The sequence below is a fragment of the Cinclus cinclus genome, chromosome 7, assembly GCF_963662255.1.
Source record: "Cinclus cinclus chromosome 7, bCinCin1.1, whole genome shotgun sequence".
Lineage (NCBI taxonomy): Eukaryota > Metazoa > Chordata > Aves > Passeriformes > Cinclidae > Cinclus > Cinclus cinclus.
Genome location: NC_085052.1, coordinates 6,741,625 through 6,758,479, shown reverse-complemented (window position 1 = coordinate 6,758,479; position 16,855 = coordinate 6,741,625). Strand labels below are relative to the sequence as shown.

The window sequence follows — 16,855 nt, the reverse complement described above, 5'->3', positions numbered from 1 at the left end:
GAGCTCCAGAACTCAATTTCAAAACTCGGAGTTCATACAAAAAAGAAACCCTCAGTATCTAAGACCAGAACAACTGACTGATGTTTGAAAGCCCAGAGAGTATTTTGGGCAGAAAATGGACCAGCCTCCTCTTTCCTTCACCCTGCCCTGAGTGCAGTTCTTATGCCATGTTTTACTTTCTCATCTTACAGCTTCTACATTCACATATTCCTGTCCCACTCCAAACTCTTCCTTAACACTTTATTCCTATTTGCATGTTGAAGGAATTCCATCCTGCAGATTCTGCTCTGCACTTCTTGTGCCCAAAGGATGTGAAGCAGAACAACTGGGACACAGAAACAAGAAAAGCTGATGCTATTTATGATGTCTTCTATTTTACTAGTGGGGAGAATGGCAAATATGACTATAAACCCTAAAAGTCATTACTGAGGATGTAGTGAACACTGATGCAATGCACACTAATCCCAGCAGACATGTTTTGGGAAAGGAAACTTAAAGCTAAGGGAGTCCTACAGAGTTCACACTCTTTCCAGTTCTGACCAGACCTGAACAAGTGTCTCAGAGCTTTAGAACCATCTCTGGACACATGGGAATTAAGCATGAGGGACAAGAAAAAGAATCTGCGAACTGTTATTCAGGAATAAAGTAATTTTGATTCAGCAAAATAATCTGTAAAGACATGCAACTCTCTACAACCTGCCAGACTTAGTTCCTCAGAAGGCCCCAGAGAGAATAAACAAATACCTGCTTCAAAGAGGTAATAACTCAGCTATAAAAATTGTTCAGGATACAAAAAGCACAAAAGATGAATACAGATAGGGCAGGCAGAGCAACAGCAAGAAGCAATGAGTGGTTTTCCTACGATAGGAAAGTAGTTTAATCACACTGAAGTTTTTGTAATCATGAAAAAAACCAGCATTTTCAAAAGTGTTTCAGAAGAGGAAAATGAGTGAGCAATAGAGACATTCATGTTCAGGACATGCAGCTTATGTCTCAGATGACACAGATGGAGTCAAATGTGGGCTGATTTCCCTGTCAAATGAGAGGCTACAGAACTCTTTAGAGGCAATATTCTGAAGAGATACAAACCAGGCCAGACTACAGCTGCTGAAGCCAAGGAAATGATGTTGCAGTAACCAAGATGCAAAATCACTGACAGCTTGGATGAAAGCTCAGCAGTGTGCAAAGACAGGAAAAGCTGTCATGCAGACAGAATTAGCAGGATTTTGATAGGCTGCATGGAAAGAGAGAGGAAGAACTGTGAGCTGAAGGGAACACACAGATTACTCATTCAGTGAGAAAGCAGCACAGCAGCTGGAAGGGGACAATGCAGGAGCCCCTGGGCAGATGAGGAGTTCCAGGTTAGCAATGCTTTGTTTAAGGCAAAGCAGAGATGAGGGGACATCAGAGGTGCACTGAGATCATAGGTTGGTCAAAAGCTGATGGGTGTTGAGCAAAGCAGCAGATTTCCAATACTTCTTACTTTATTTTATTAATTCCATTAGCTTTGCCTAGACAACTACTTAACCATTCCAGAAAGGCTGGGCTTTACACTGTGAACCAGTGACTGAAGCTGTTTTAGCACTTTAGCTCTCTTGGAGCTACCTCATTTGACACAGATTGCTCAGCACATTTCCACAGCTCATTAATATTTTCTGCAAGTTAACTCTCAGCTCAGACTGATGGTTGTACTTCAGTGTGTCTCCTGTTACAAGGTTTGTACCACTGCCTTTTCACACTTCTTCTCCACCTGATGTCCCTCATTTTCAAGATGCTGCCATCTTCCAATGGCTAACAACAAGAGCTGCAACTTCTGATCCATCCACAAGGAACATTTGGATCCAGCAATAGGAATCTGAAAGACTGAACGGCAATTCAGAATTCTGTTTTCTGCACTTGTTTCTTCATTCCCACTGCTTTGAAAAAAGTCAGTCATGTGTGAAGTTAACATGAATTATTTCCCTAAACTCGAGTTTTCCTGCAGCGGATCACACACCGAGTTGAAAGCCTTGTCAGCCCTTGCTGTTTGTCAAGCTTGCCCATAGAAGTACACAATCACAGACACAACCACAGACACAGACACTAATTAACAACATTCCATTGTGCCACAAATGAGAAATGCCAAGAGATCTACCTGAACCCTGCCCTGCTCCTTACACAGCTCCCACTTCACGAGCACACATGCACACAGACAGCAGGCAGACAACAATATACAGAGATAATGAATGGGTCTCTAGTGTTTCAGATTTACCTACAACCGTGTCCTTCCATCAGAACTTTAAGAGTGTTTTGCTTCTGGCACTAGCATTAGCAATCCCACAATACAGACTGTTAAGAAAAACGTTGCTCAACATTAGAGATAGTTAGAAACAGTTAGAAAAATCTGGGTGCTTCCCAGGAGCACTCTGCAAATTACTCATGAACTAGAAGTTATTTTACAAACTGTGCATTGCATAGCTGTTGCCAATGGGTTACGCAAGTCTCTGACCAAAAATGGGGGGGAGAAAAAAACACAAACTAAAAATTAATATCCTGATGAAAAGAAGAATGTGTACGTCTCATGTACTAGAGACACAAACTGAATCTGAAATAAAGGACATGCATATGGAAAGTGCATATATCTGAGGGGCAGTTGAGGGGAAAGAGTTAAATGCAGATAAACCTCTTACTGGCAAAAATAATATTTGAATTTAATTTTATATCCATGCCATCTGGTTCAGAGTCCTTTCATTCCTACTGTGGGAAAATGGGCACTGGAAAAGAAGTCCCACCAAGGAGGCTCTTTTCTTTCCCTCGTTTTCCCTTTTTTTTTTTTTTTTTTTAAGTTAAAAGTCTGTGATGACCTAAAGAAAGTAACAAAACAAAGCTGTGTCCAGTATTTTAAACTCAACTTTCCTCAGGGTCTCAAAACTGCATCTGTTCCATGTGCACTGAATTCAGCAGGAATACACTGTCCAAGATGACTAAAATACCAGAGTCTGCAGTGAGGGACGCCAATACATAAAAATAAAGAGTAAGAAAAAGGCATTTAAGAAATGAATACATATAATATACAGCTACTGCTTGGTAGAGTTAACTCCAGTTTGAACGTTTCTAGACTGGATTTATACAGTTTATACTAAATTGCCCCAATACATTTTATCATTTAGCTTATAAACTAGGGCTTTAAAGGGGCATTTCTACATTTAGCCTGTAATATTACCTTGTAGGCAGCTTGTCTCATAAACTGCTTTGCAGGCTGCTTCCAAATAGCTGGCACTGTAATGACCCATCTTACTTCAGTGTTTTCAAAGTCCGAGCCTCCTTGGTCACTGAGCTCCTAAGAGAAAAAAAAAATACAAAAACCCAAAAAAAAAAAAAAAAGTGAATAAAGATAACAAGGAGAATATAGAATTATGGGTGTCTACAGGTAAACATTCTTTTCTGCTGGCTCTGATAACAGTAACCCTCTTTTCAATTTTCTTTGCCTGTTACATCCATGCAACAAATCAGAATTACTTCCACCCTGCCAAGAATGCTTCACTAAGCCAAAAGGTGGGTTTAAGGTTGAAGCTTTCTCAAGGAGGCTTATAGAAAGGTTTATTGCTCAAATAAAGTAGAAAAGTCAGCTTTTGCAAAAGTAGCAATTTACAGAATATTACAGCACATTTATGTACATTCTTAGCCATGGTGTGTGATTTGCTGTTAGCCTGAAGAATGCACTCCTTACATCTTGATTAATATACAGAAAAATATCTGGAGTATCACTGATGAACATATATGTTTTACAACCTGGATTTTTCAATGGCTTCTATACAGCATTTACCTTTAAATCAAATTTTTACATTGCAGTTACCAAGGGGAAGTTACAGTTAACCCCTTTAAAAAAAAAAACTGATTGGTCCTTCAAAATTTTGCTTTAAGCAAACATTCAAGACTAGTTTAGTACTTTTATTTTCCTTTTTTTCCTCCTCTTAAAAAAGAGGAAAGTCTGTACTGCATTTTCAGATTAGGTGATATACTGACATGTTTTGGGCAACGGTCCAAGTAAAATGTCATTACCATATGTCCTATCTAAACCTCCATCCAAACAGAAAGGTTCAGAAAGGTGGACAACAGGCCTTTAGAATGTAAAAAAAAAATGTTTCTGCATGTGCTGAGCCAAGGTGTTGTGTTTGTTTAGTTATGCTGCAGTTCAAAAATCCATGCTGGAAAAGTAGCACCATTATACTGCACAGGGCACCACAGACAGACACGGTACAGTCCAAAGTAACAGCTCACTTACATGGCTTGTCTAATTAGTTCCAGGATTCACTCACAAATGCCAGGGATTCAGTTATTAACATCAGGAAAAGGATGTAGCCCTGAGCAGGCAGCACAGCAAATACATGGAATTTTATCCAACATTCATATTTGCTAATAATATCCCCAGTGTGTGCACACGCCCAAGTCTGTGACTCCACAACCAACCCCAGAAAAGTAGAGTAAAAAATGTCTCTGACAAGATGAGGCATTTGAGTTGTACTGGCAGTATTGTTTCTCTGCAGCCATGAGGAACAGACTGGATCTCAGAGAAAATAAATTAAACCCACTCAAAAAAGTGGGTTAGCTTTTAACCACAAGGCTATTTTAAACAACACTTGCTTGGATGAATACTCTGATTTGACCCAGGAATTGCTCTGCTCACACTGACATTATAGTGGCACGTTGGAAGCCAATGTTTACTTAACTCACAATTGACTGTTTACACGAGATTTAAAACCTCAAAACCTGTTTACCAATGTATTCCATTGGAGAAAAAGAAAAACAATCTTGTGATCCAAGAACACTGCAAGAAATGAGCCCTGCAACATTTCAAATCAGAAATGGAAAATAATAAGCTTTTAAATTTTCTTATCAAATCTACCTTTTATTTTTCCCCATTAAAAATACAGTAGAAAATACCTAAGCCAGTAAAAAACTATTCAGAACTCTGCATCACAGTGATGCTATTAGTGAATCGAGCTTGACCTGTGCAAGGGGAAATTACTTCAGGCTATTGTGAGCTCCCCAGAGTCCACAGCCTGCCCAGAGTTTCTACACCTGCCTTGCTTTGTTTACATCAAATACAACTTAAGTCAAAGCTTGGCAAGGCTAAAAAACATCAAGCTCATATTTATCCTAGTTATAAATATAGAAAATCTTGATAAGGAAGCATTAGCCCACCTTTAATGCCTGTTCCTTAAAGAATTGCAGAGCATAAGCAAATATCTCAAGTGCTTTGACTTTTTTGCCATTTGCAGCTGTCAGGTCTGTCTCCATGGTAAGATTCTACATGAAAGAAAATAACTGGAAGTTATTAAAAGAAAAAGGCAAACATTAAATTAATTCCCACAGCTTGAGGACAGTGAACTCTTCATTATTCACCTGATTAGGAAAAAGTGAAAAAACTATTCTGAAGAGGATTTAACTCATCACTTGAATTTCCTGGAGTATGACACTTTGCTGCTTATTTTAGATTTTGTTTTTAAACACCATGCCTACAGACAACTGCAGACAGAGAAAGAAATACAGACTAAATATTAGACAATTGCAATAGATGCATCTGTAAATAACTGCAATAAAGTTGCACATGCAAGATATCCAAACTAAGAGTTAAAAGTACAGATTTTTGGTTTCCCACCAACCAGAAAACACCTCAAAACAGAAAGTACTGGCCAATTCCCAAAGCTCTAGAATGGATTAAAGACAATAACACGATCAGTAGGCATAATGTCAAATTAACAGCCCAAATGGCACTTGCAGTTCTGGCAACAAATTCTGGGTGAATTTGCTCAGCTGCTCTAGAGCTCAGTCAGGTTCTTATATCCCATTTCTGCTGACCAGATTTATTGAACAAACCAACCTCATGCAGACTCCCCAGACATAAAAGATCTAAGCAAAGCAAATACTGAACTTTTAAGACCTACAAGGAAGGCTGGCATGATACAGTTGCCAAATGCAGTGAGAAACAATATGAATCATAATGCTAGCTGAAGAGCTTAATTTACTCAATTTACTCTCTAAGTGTAGAGATGCTTCACTTCTAGTTGACAAGAAATTTAGTAGTGCTCAGAGGAAAACAACTTGAGTAGCAAGCACAGTTTGGGTATTACTTACACCAGTGGTATGCAGCTTCATCTTAAACTTTTCAAAATACAACCAGTGCTTTGATTCAGTGGGATCCAAGTCATGGTAGAAGTCTCTTGCTGCATAGCCAAAGCTATGGAACTTCCTCTCTGGAGTTAGGAGGATTGTGGTTGGGGTCTTCTGATTGGAAACACCTGGATCTCCACCTTCCCATCGTCTGGCCAAAAAGTGAAACAGCTCCAGTAAGTGATGCTCAAGGTTACAGCAGCAGGAAAAATCAAGTAGGTAATGAGAAAAAGCCATGTGGTGGCAAATTGCACAGATTGCTTTTCCCTCCAAAGATAGTAATTTCAAACCTTATAATACCAAAATCAAGTGGTTTTATTCCCACCTAAGAAAAAAATGAGTGCAATTTTCATTTCAGGTAATTCAACACATTTTTGTGGTTAGTGTGTAATTCTTAAGGATATATCACACTCAGGGAAGAACACAGGTTCCCTGAAGTAAGCCCTACACAATTAAGGAAAGAGTTTTGTACTTAAAATTTCTACCTAAGACAACACATGTAATAAATATATTGTACAGAAAAAATAAATCAGCAATTATTCAATAATACTACTAATAAAAATCCAAATATGGCCTTTCCAACTGTGATTCAGACTTCATGAATGGTTACTTACAAGGGATATTTCTCCCATTTTGAATTAGGGACCTGCTTAAGACATCTAACATCACCATGAGGAAGTTGATTGAATCCCCATTTCTGTTCCAGAATATTCTCTGAAACAAGACAAGACAGTTCAACCAATGTCTGATCATGTGCTTCATTTCCTAGGCACCTGAAACTCTGAAGGCATCCGTGCCTGCAGATGCTGAGCTCTCTGCACTGCACTTTATACTCACATGAAGTTGATGGATTTTGTGTTTCAAATGCCCAAAATCCTGCACAGGTTTTAAACTGTCAAAAATGAAGCAGACTTCTCTGACCTCCAAAGATCTGACAGGCACCAAGCCATTTATGAGAATAAAACTATCCTATCTCATCAAGATTGTAAAGGTATCTTTGGGGGATACCCATGAAAGCATTAAGGCCAAAGTAACCCAAAGCTGCTTTCACAGAATGGATAAGGAAATAAATAAGGAAATAAATAACAACATTGAATATGGGAACACCCAGCAGCAGGAACTGAAGGGGGCATGGCAGGACAAAAAGGTCAGACAGTGGAAAGTTGTAGAAACAGCTGTGAGCATTCCTGTCCCCTCATTTCTCCTTAAGAAAAAAAAAAAAAAAAAAAAAAGGCAGAATTGAGGAAATTCACATTACTGTTCCTCCCCCCGCCATATACAAGTACTTTCTGTATGAGAAACAAACATTTACCAGAAAACACTTACTTAAAAAGGCATCAGTGGAAAATCTGTTTATGCTCTCAGACATAATCATAACACAGCTCAACCAGGAGCCAAGTTAAGATCATACAGGCAACTGCATTCATAATTAAACTACACGTAGACTGCTTTTTCTAAAGATAGCAAAACGCACTTTCAGAACATTCTCCTGCCAAAGCCCTCATTCTGAAGCATAAAAAAAATCTGCCTTGCTCTGTGGTAGCTGTTTATGTGACATAGGAAGAATATCTAGGGAAAAGAAAAAAATCTATTTCACTCTCACAAGCAATTGAATCCATTGAAAAATAATTGACCTCCAGACCAAGGCAGAAAACTGACATGGAAAACTGCAGCCTAAGGGGTCGTTGTCAAAGTAACAAGGAATGGGATCTTCTGAAGTGCTGGAACCCCTTCAGACCATTCCACTGGATCAAACAGAGCAAAATCCCTTTTTTGCACAAGCAGCAGAGAATAACACGACTGAACTTCCCTCAGTGCAGAGGGCAACTCCAGTGCCCTGGAAGCAGGAACAGCAGGATGAGGAGCAGAATGACTTCCACATTCATCCACTTGAAGTTTCCTAAACATGCCGAGCTCCGCTGCTCAGCCCCTGAACTATGATCAGCTAGCAAGGGCTCTGCTCCAGGTCATTTCTTCTAACCTGCTGCTAGAAATGCACTTGGTCAACTCCAAAATCTTTGAGTAGGTGTTACAGCAAACATATGGTTCCAATGTGAAGAAGCTGGGATCTCACAGCTCATAAGCAGAAAACACTGCTATTCCACCAGATTGTTAAATCCCACACACCCGCTGCAAGCAGAGAGGAGACAGACTGATATCGTTTTTGCTTGGAATCATTAATGATTCATTCTGAGTCACTGGTGGGAAATGCCATAAATAGGCTGTGGCTAATAACAATGCTTCTTTGTTTTTCATTACGGCCAGGCACATTTTCTCTTTCCGGAACAAGCACGCTTAAGGTGCGGTTTAAATGAAGACAAATTTATGTTCAATGCCGCAGGATGAAAATTTCAAAGCCACCTGGAGAATTGGATGTTTGCCTCCTGATGAGTTTCTGATGGAAACTGGACACGGTAATTACTCAGCATGTTCTAAAGCCCTTAGCTTGTATTACTGTTCAGTCACAGCAAGGACAGTAAGGAAAGAGAAGGGGAAGCATGACTCTACCATTTGCAATCAGAGATTTAAAAACACTCCTGTGTGTGATGTTTTTCTAGAGAGAAGTAGATGCAAAGGCACAGGAATGCTAACTTCTGGCTGTAACACCTTTGCCAGGTGGGGCCCTAGCCTCACTCCAGTTAGGGGAGAATTTTAGTCAGTAGGACTAGGACTGCAACACTTTTGTTTGCAGTTTCCTTTCATGGTACCACTACAGGTAAAATAATGGTAATAATTAGGAAAAAGGGAATGCCTATCAAAAGCATAAACCCATACAAGCCAGAATTGATCTAAATCCATGAGGGGGATATTTTTGCAGTGCAGAATCACAGCTTAAAAATCTTTCCAACAGAACCAAGGTAGCTTTCCTTCAAATGCAGACATACAAGTTCCTAGGCTGATATAAAGTGGAGTATCTGAACGGAAATATAAACAACATAGACCTGTTTATAGCCACAGAGCATCTAACTGTATACTAGAAGTGAAAATACAGACAAGAGAGTCAGTGAGGAAAGAAGCACGAGGTTATAGGAAGGTTAGAGAAATGCCCTTACTCACGCTTCAATCTGGCCAAGACAGACCAAAGAGTGATTTGTGCAGAGTGATGAGAATTTGATCCAGAGCTGCAGCACCACAGTCAAGGAAATGAAACACTGGGGTCATCAACATGCAGCTGAATGCCACCAGCAGTGTGTCCATGCAGAAAAAAGTGTCTCCCAAAAATTACAGTCAAACAGGGAAGTGGGGGAAAGCAGAAAAACCTGAAGGTTGAAGTTGCACTGAAAAGTTGCACATTCTCCCACTTTCCAGAGACAGACTGCAATTTCACAGCCCCATGCGTTTTTTCATTTATTCTTCTCCATATGTGAAATACTCCCATTCAGTTGGATGCTATCTAGCCAGTAACCAAAACATCTGTAACTTCATGTAAGTGCATATAACTGAAGAGTTTTTCAGAACTGTGTAATATCTCGTATTCCCTCCAAGTGAGATGTTATTAACTCGTTCTACAGCAGCAAATTTTCCATTTGGCTCTGGCACTGCCCTGCTCACAGAAGTGCTGAGCTCACAGCCAGGCAGTTCAGATGCCTTTACCCCAGTCTCAAGTTATGCTGCAAACAGCACTCACCATAACACATTCACTCTGCAAAAAGAATCTGAACCACAGTCACCTGTAACAGAAGCTGGGGACAACTATCAAGACCTGCCAGCACAACCTAAAGCTGATAAAACAGTAACCAGTGTTTTGCAATCAAAGTGAAGTCATTCACTGAACATTTACAAACCCACACCCAACTCCAAACGTGCTGAGGTGAGTGAGGCCACTCACACATTTAAAGATAAATGAGAACTTTGCTCAGTCAATGCTTATAAACTCTTTCTTTTTTAGCAGTGAGCACCACAGCAAGTAAACACACACAGTCAAAACCACGATTTTGTTTGCCTTCTAATTATACAACAAGAATCATGGCACTGCTGGCACTACATTCAAACCTGGTGCTAAAGCCACGTGTGTTCACTCTTTTCAAAAGCAGGGCCTTCTAAATAAACCCATCTTACCCTTCTAGAGAAAAGCAGCTTTGTTAAAAGGTAGTCAGAAATCTAAGTATCTGGAAAGGATCAACACTAAGGAGAGAAGGTGGAAAAACGTTAGGAAGTAGAGAGAACCATGCATCACTGGTATGCTTTATTTTAATGTAAACATTCTCGAGTGCCAGAGGGAAGTTACATTTATTCTGCTGAAATATTTGTAAGTTATCTGACATGTAAGCCTCATTATATACAGAGTTTGAGCCCCTTAATACCTATTGAACTACTGAAGACTTACCTTAATAAATATACCATTCTTTCAATTGAATTTCATGATTTTGTGAGTATTAATATATAAATATATACATAAATATGACAGATAGTATTTGATAAGTCCATTTCAATTATATCTTGCCAAAATCCTTCCCAGATAGAAATATCTATTTTTAAAAAATTAATAATCCTTGGCATTAAAATATTTTCCATGTTGGAAACATGAATTCACCCCTCAAAAAAAAAAAAAGGTCCTCCTTGAAACACACAAAGTAATTTATTTAATTTCTTTCAACATCAGTGTCTCACATCATAGCTGCACAGCTCTGAAATCACAGACATGCTGCCATTATTGCATAAGGAGGAAAATGTCATGTTTTGAGCCACAAGTAGCAAAATGTCAGTTGAGATTTGGAATACACTCTCAGCACCTGGATTTCAGTGTCCCAGTGACTGACAGCAGGACCCCTGGTAAGGAGAAGGAATTTCTCCAGGGGAGGAGAATCTAATCTGTAATGTGAATCCAGCAGCAAAACCAGGTAAAACTCGAGTCCAAGGCACTTCAAGGACTTCCCCAGGAACAGCAGTGATTCCACACAGTAAAATCTCCAGCATTTATAGGAACAACACAGAGTTGTTCTAAACACAATTTAGGCTTGCTCAGATACAGCTACAGAGGTGCTTTCCCTCATTCCATCCAACTTCTTTGAGAACTTCAATTAATTACTTGCTGCCAAAAGAGAACGGGACTTGATAATCGTGGGTTCCAACTTGCCCACCCTGAGAGCTGAGACAGCAACACAGGGCATGTCCTTTGACTTCCAGCCTTGTGCACCTTGCTGTGCTGCTCAAAGAACAAGGCTGAAATGCAGAGAAGACCTGGAAAGCATTACTTGTCCATCCTGCAAATAGCAGTTGTCTTTGCAACTGGATGGCAGAATACCATTTTTAAATTTACTCTCCTTTACACAGTATTTTAAATCCCTCAGCTGCATCAGTCTGCAGCCGTACACAAACCAACCATGCAGGCTGACTGCACAATCAATAGTGCCTGCTGAGATTCAGGGAGCTGCATTCAGCTACCACCTTTGCTTAGGAAATATGCAGTACATCACACTGGACTGCAGCAAATTAGGCTTTTTAAACTTTTGTTCTCAGTGTTACAGCACAGTACCTACTTCTGCAACAGCAGCGATGTTTAGAAGAACATCTGTGGCTGAGCTTTTCATATATACTTTTTTATGTCTAAAATTACCTACACCTTGCTCTCATTACAATATAGTAATTTTAAGTATACTTTTATAAGAATTGAAGATGTTTTAAATTATGAATAACTTTTAAAAAAAAGACTATAAAATATTATAACAATGGTTTGTAGGGTAAACCTTTCAGGTAGCTGCCATAACACCATAACAGTTTTTTGCATTTGTTATTGCACAGACTTATATTGTGCTGATTTAATGAAGAAATAAAAAGAAAAAAAATTAAAAACCTTCCCTACATTACAGCATGTAAAGCTTGTCCTTTACATACATATAACAGACAGATTTCACATCAAACCTTCAATTTCACTTTCATGCCTTTTGATTGCTTGTTTGCCAATATCAATGGATCATTATCATAGATTTGACTCAGATTTAATGCCACAAAGCTTAAATCGGCCAAACAAACTCCCAGTGCAAGTAAGCAGGTGTTTTACACCCAGCTATGGGGATGGGCAGCTCTGGATGCCATGACCCTAGAAAATCAGTCTTTGAGATAAGGGAATCCTGACTTAATTAACTCTTCTCCCTGAACAATTCTGAACACTCAAATTCCTCCTTTTACTCTGTCATCTTGTAAACTCAGCAAAATACGAGAAGGGGTATGCTCCCATTGACTACTAGAGCAAACCAGAATACAATAAGGTGCAACAAAAAGTCATAACCATGAGAAATCTGCACACTTTGGTAAAGTCAGACAAATCCAGACATTTCAGGCTCCTGCAGAAAATATCTATGGCTACTGCAGGCAACCCATGTTATCACAGTCACAAACTACTGCATTGCAGCCCTTACCTCATTACATGAATACATTCTGGCTCCTTGGTGAAGCTGTAGGCGTAGCCACTGGATGTTGTGCCAAAATCAATAGCCACAACAACAAGAAATAACTGTTCTACAGCATCGTCTGCATCAGAGTCCTTCTGTTAAACAGCAGAAGCAAAATAGACACGGGGTCACTGGTCAGAATCATTGTATCCTGTCAGAAGTTTTGCTATGCAAGACCTGCATCTCTCTTCAGTGAAAATGAGGACTTCCCTTAATTTGCTTTTGTGACCGAAGTCGATACCAGAAAACTGCACATTCCAATGGAACTGGAAATTCAGTACCTGACTCAACATACATGCTAGAGCCTTTTATACATCATTTTCTAATCAAAGCTTCCTTCATACTCATTTTTTGAATACTTCTTATTCTGTATTATTAAAACTTATGGGTTTGGGGGTGGTTTTTGTTGTTGGGGTATTTTTTAACTGATCAACTGAAAAATGTGAAACATTTGGGATTTACTTGGTGGTTTTAGGAGTTAAATATATCATAAGCATGAACATGAAATACCATTACCATTCAAAAATAATGGAGACAAACCCACTCAAAATACAGCAAAAGGCTTTATATCCCATGTTATAAAGAAGAATTTATATAACACGTTAGCCAGCACTCCACGCCGCATTCCTCCTGCCTGTGCTATAATGTGGGAAGCTGCTCAGCTGTTCATCAAATCCTTCTCCCTGCCTTTTACCTGTAATCCTGTAATCCCTGAAAAACACAGTCAAGGGCTGTATGCTCCAGACCCTTCACCAGCCTTGCTGCCCTAAATCCACCAGGGCTGCTCAGCCTGTACCCCCCGAAACACCTTGAAGCAATTGTTGTTATCTTCTACAGAGGAGCTGCCACATGGTCTCACTCTATGGGCAGTGTTCCACCACTAACAGATCTCTGTTAATTCCACACCTCCCACCTCCACCTTCCACATTTCTATTGTTTCCCTACATTTTCCAAGATCACTCCATATAACTGCTACTTGAAATGGAAAAACAAAAGCAACAAGTTTTGGTCTCCAATCATAGAAGACTTGTTTGGATTCTCCCAGTGAAGCTTTTCAGCTAGGACAATGTCTTCCTCAAAGACTTTAAGGAGCAACTCCAACTAAAATATAATGTAAGTCATCAGCATGACAGAAGAGGAATTTCAAGAGTATAGAGAGAAAGAAGGGAATAAGAGCCAAAAACTGAGAGAGAGCACTGGAAATCCTGAAGATGGGTTTTTGCACGATTCTGAATCAGAAAGCTAAGGCAGAAGGCTGACAAGGATAAAAATGTGTTCTGAACACAATCCCTTGCAATAACATCAAATACACTGTGCATGTACTGTGTTACAAATCATAAATGTGATCTTGAAAATGGGTGGGAGTTAGTTTTAACAGGAGTTTATCAACAAAATTAGCATGATGTACAAGAGATTAAAACACGCTACCTATGGGTCATGCTCTTGGCTCTAAAAGCTTACAGAAGTGGCTGTTTTCCTTAAGAAATATAAACCAGCTAGTTCTATTTTGAGCTTCTACCTCTCTCTCTCAGAGCAGATTCTTTTCTCTGAGAATTTGAGTTTTACTGTTGAGTACTCTATATATTCTTCTTTATTTTTCTGAAAGGAAGATGACTTTTCAGGGTGCTGCCTAAACAAATCAGTGATAAAGACAGGGACAAACCTTGGGAACCCTGAGGATCAAGAATCCCCTGTGTTTGATATAAAAATATGCAGGAGCAAGTCTATGAGTTTAGCAAATGAAAAATGGCAAGAGCAGGAGTCCAGTGAAGGGAATCAGAGCTCTGTCAACAGCTCCAGTGTGACCAAAATCTCACTTAATACTATGATAGCATAAAGGGGATCAGTATGGAGGAAATGACAACTCTAAAGAAATTATGTCCCACTAAACAGGCAGGAGAAGGTAATGTAAGCATGCAGTATAAGAGTGCATTTCTTACCACAATGTGTGATGGAGACAGTGGAGTTATTCCAGGGTCTCCCAAACTTTTGGCTGGTGATGAGTAAGCAGATGTGGAAACTGCATCTAAAAGGAGACAAACACCCATCAGTGTCAGCAAGCAGAGCCAGTAGATACAACAGTTACTTTGCATACTGCTAAACTGCTTTCTAGTTGTAAAGAATCTGCTAAAACACAAAGCAAATTCCACAGCTGCCATCTAAAACACGTTTTGCCTTTAAAGCATACTAAGACACACCTGCTGTTTCAGTTTTAAAATGTTTGTCTGACCTTCATGACTATTACCATTCTTTTATTACATTGTCCTGTACAATCTTAAAAGTCTTCCTAAATATATTCAAAAATCATAGCTGGTACAAGTAGCTTGAGTACCACACACTGCCTAGGATTTAAATGATCTCTCAAGCTGTGAGATCCAAAAAGACAGACCCATTTACAAGAAAAAGAGTTGAGAGCAATTGGAGAAAGCAGGAAGAGAAAGTTGCAATTCATCCACCCTGAGCCTTTATTCTGAAACTTTCCGAATACTGTCTCTGTTTTTATCCTTCACTACACTCTGCACTGGAACATCTTGCAGCTGTTAATACTACTGCAGGACAGAATCCAGCTGGGAAAAAGGAAAGCATTATTAACAAGTCATCAAAGAAATATTTCTACCCGGCATACAATACTAAAACTTCATTTAAAGGCACAGACCAAATGAGTGACAAATACTGAAATGCACTATTTTTATTGTTCATTCTTTAGTTTACATCATTGATGATAGAAAAGGAAATGCCTTAAAACAATTAAGCACTGATGGCTTAGATGGATTGATATACAATCTGTACTCTTATAAAGAATGCAATTGTTTATCAAAATAGAATGTAGAAAAGGTACACACACCCTGTCCATGCTCATAACCCTCTGCTCCAAAATTTATGCTCTGAGCACTTACTGAATTCTCTTCCACAGAATACAAGCTATAATTAGATGTAAAGCAGAATGATGTAATAAGCCTCTGAACATAAATATTAATAATTAAATAATAAACAATACATGTCAGTGTATTTTTATCACCTACTTGGATGCATCACACATTCATTTGTAGCATGTAATTCCTAGACATGACTGACAATTCAGAGCATCACTCCAAGATGACTCTGGAGCTGCTCTCCAAGACCTTAGAATTATGTAGGGAAGAATGGTAATCAAATATGTGCTGTTTCCCAGGGAAGATTCAAAAACCCTGCAGTGGGCAAGTATGAAATAATTTGCCTGCAGGAAAACAAAATCTTCCTCCAAATCTTAATACTGCTCTTGTAACTTAATTTATTTCTTGAAGTTATAACATGCATGTTCAGCCTGATTTTCAGAAGCATTTGCAGAAGCACAGTATCTGCATTTTCTACATACGTTCTCCAGGAATATATTAAGTTACTCCTCTTGCAGTGAAGTACAAAAAGTCACAGGTCAAATGTGAAGAACAGAATCCGCTCAGTCCATTAAGATATCTTTGGAACAGATGCTGTTATCAGCCTCCTTTGTGCAATTTTTGCCTCTTCATTTTTTTACCAGCAACATGCTATTTATTTTAGAATTGAAGAAGTATTTCAAGGCAGGAAAAAAAAAAAATACTAACAAAATATATTCCTTGCATCCTGCTGTCATTCCTGGCTGGACCTGAACCAGCACTTCCTGAGCAGACCAGGACATTGCAGCACTGACTCAACACCTTTGGAAACCAGCACTTTACCCACACTCAAGATGCTGATTTGAAACACAAAATGTAGACATCAAATCATGTGTTTTTAGTGTTTCACTTTGCCACTAATTCTTCTGGTTACCTGTTTCGGCACTCATGTTTCAGAGATGTGCTGGAGCAGGTCCAGAGAAGGCCACAGAGATGATCAGAGGGCTGGAGCACCTCTGCTCTGGAGACAGGCTGGGAGAGAAGGTTCCACCTTAGAGCACCTTCCAGGACCTAAAGAGGGCCTAAAAAAAGTCAGAGAGGGGCATTTTACAAGGACATGTAATGACAAGACAAAGGGTAAGGGCTTTAAAAGGAAAAAGGGCATATTTCCATGAGACTTCAGGATGGAATTCTTCACTGTGACAGTGGAGATGCACTGGTACAGACTGCCCAGGGAAGCTGTGGCTGCCCCATCCCCACAAGTGCTCAAAGCCAGGCTGGACAGGGCTTGGAGCAGCCTGGTCCAGTGGAAGGCTTCCCTGCCCATGGCAGGGGGCTGAAACAAGATGATCTTTAAGGTCCTTTCCAACCCCCCAAACTATTCTGTGTTTCTAAGATGCATCTTCCAGCCTGTCTCGAGCTATCAGCCTTGAAAAGTTATTTATATCTCTGTATGCA

The 16,855-nt window shown here is 39.5% G+C and overlaps 1 protein-coding gene across 1 annotated transcript in view; it reads right to left on the bottom strand.

Annotated features, from left to right (window-relative positions):
- The window catches only part of HSPA12A (heat shock protein family A (Hsp70) member 12A), a 36,105-nt gene extending 19,758 nt beyond the window's left edge, over positions 1 to 16,347 (bottom strand). The window contains exons 1-6 of the mRNA XM_062496435.1: positions 16,332 to 16,347; positions 14,486 to 14,571; positions 12,513 to 12,640; positions 6,118 to 6,304; positions 5,185 to 5,289; positions 3,203 to 3,319 (exon numbers count right to left, since the gene is read on the bottom strand). Of these exons, the coding sequence (XP_062352419.1) occupies positions 3,203 to 3,319; positions 5,185 to 5,289; positions 6,118 to 6,304; positions 12,513 to 12,640; positions 14,486 to 14,571; positions 16,332 to 16,347 (639 nt within the window). The remainder of the gene's footprint in view (positions 1 to 3,202; positions 3,320 to 5,184; positions 5,290 to 6,117; positions 6,305 to 12,512; positions 12,641 to 14,485; positions 14,572 to 16,331) is intronic.
- Positions 16,348 to 16,855: the final 508 nt, after the last annotated feature.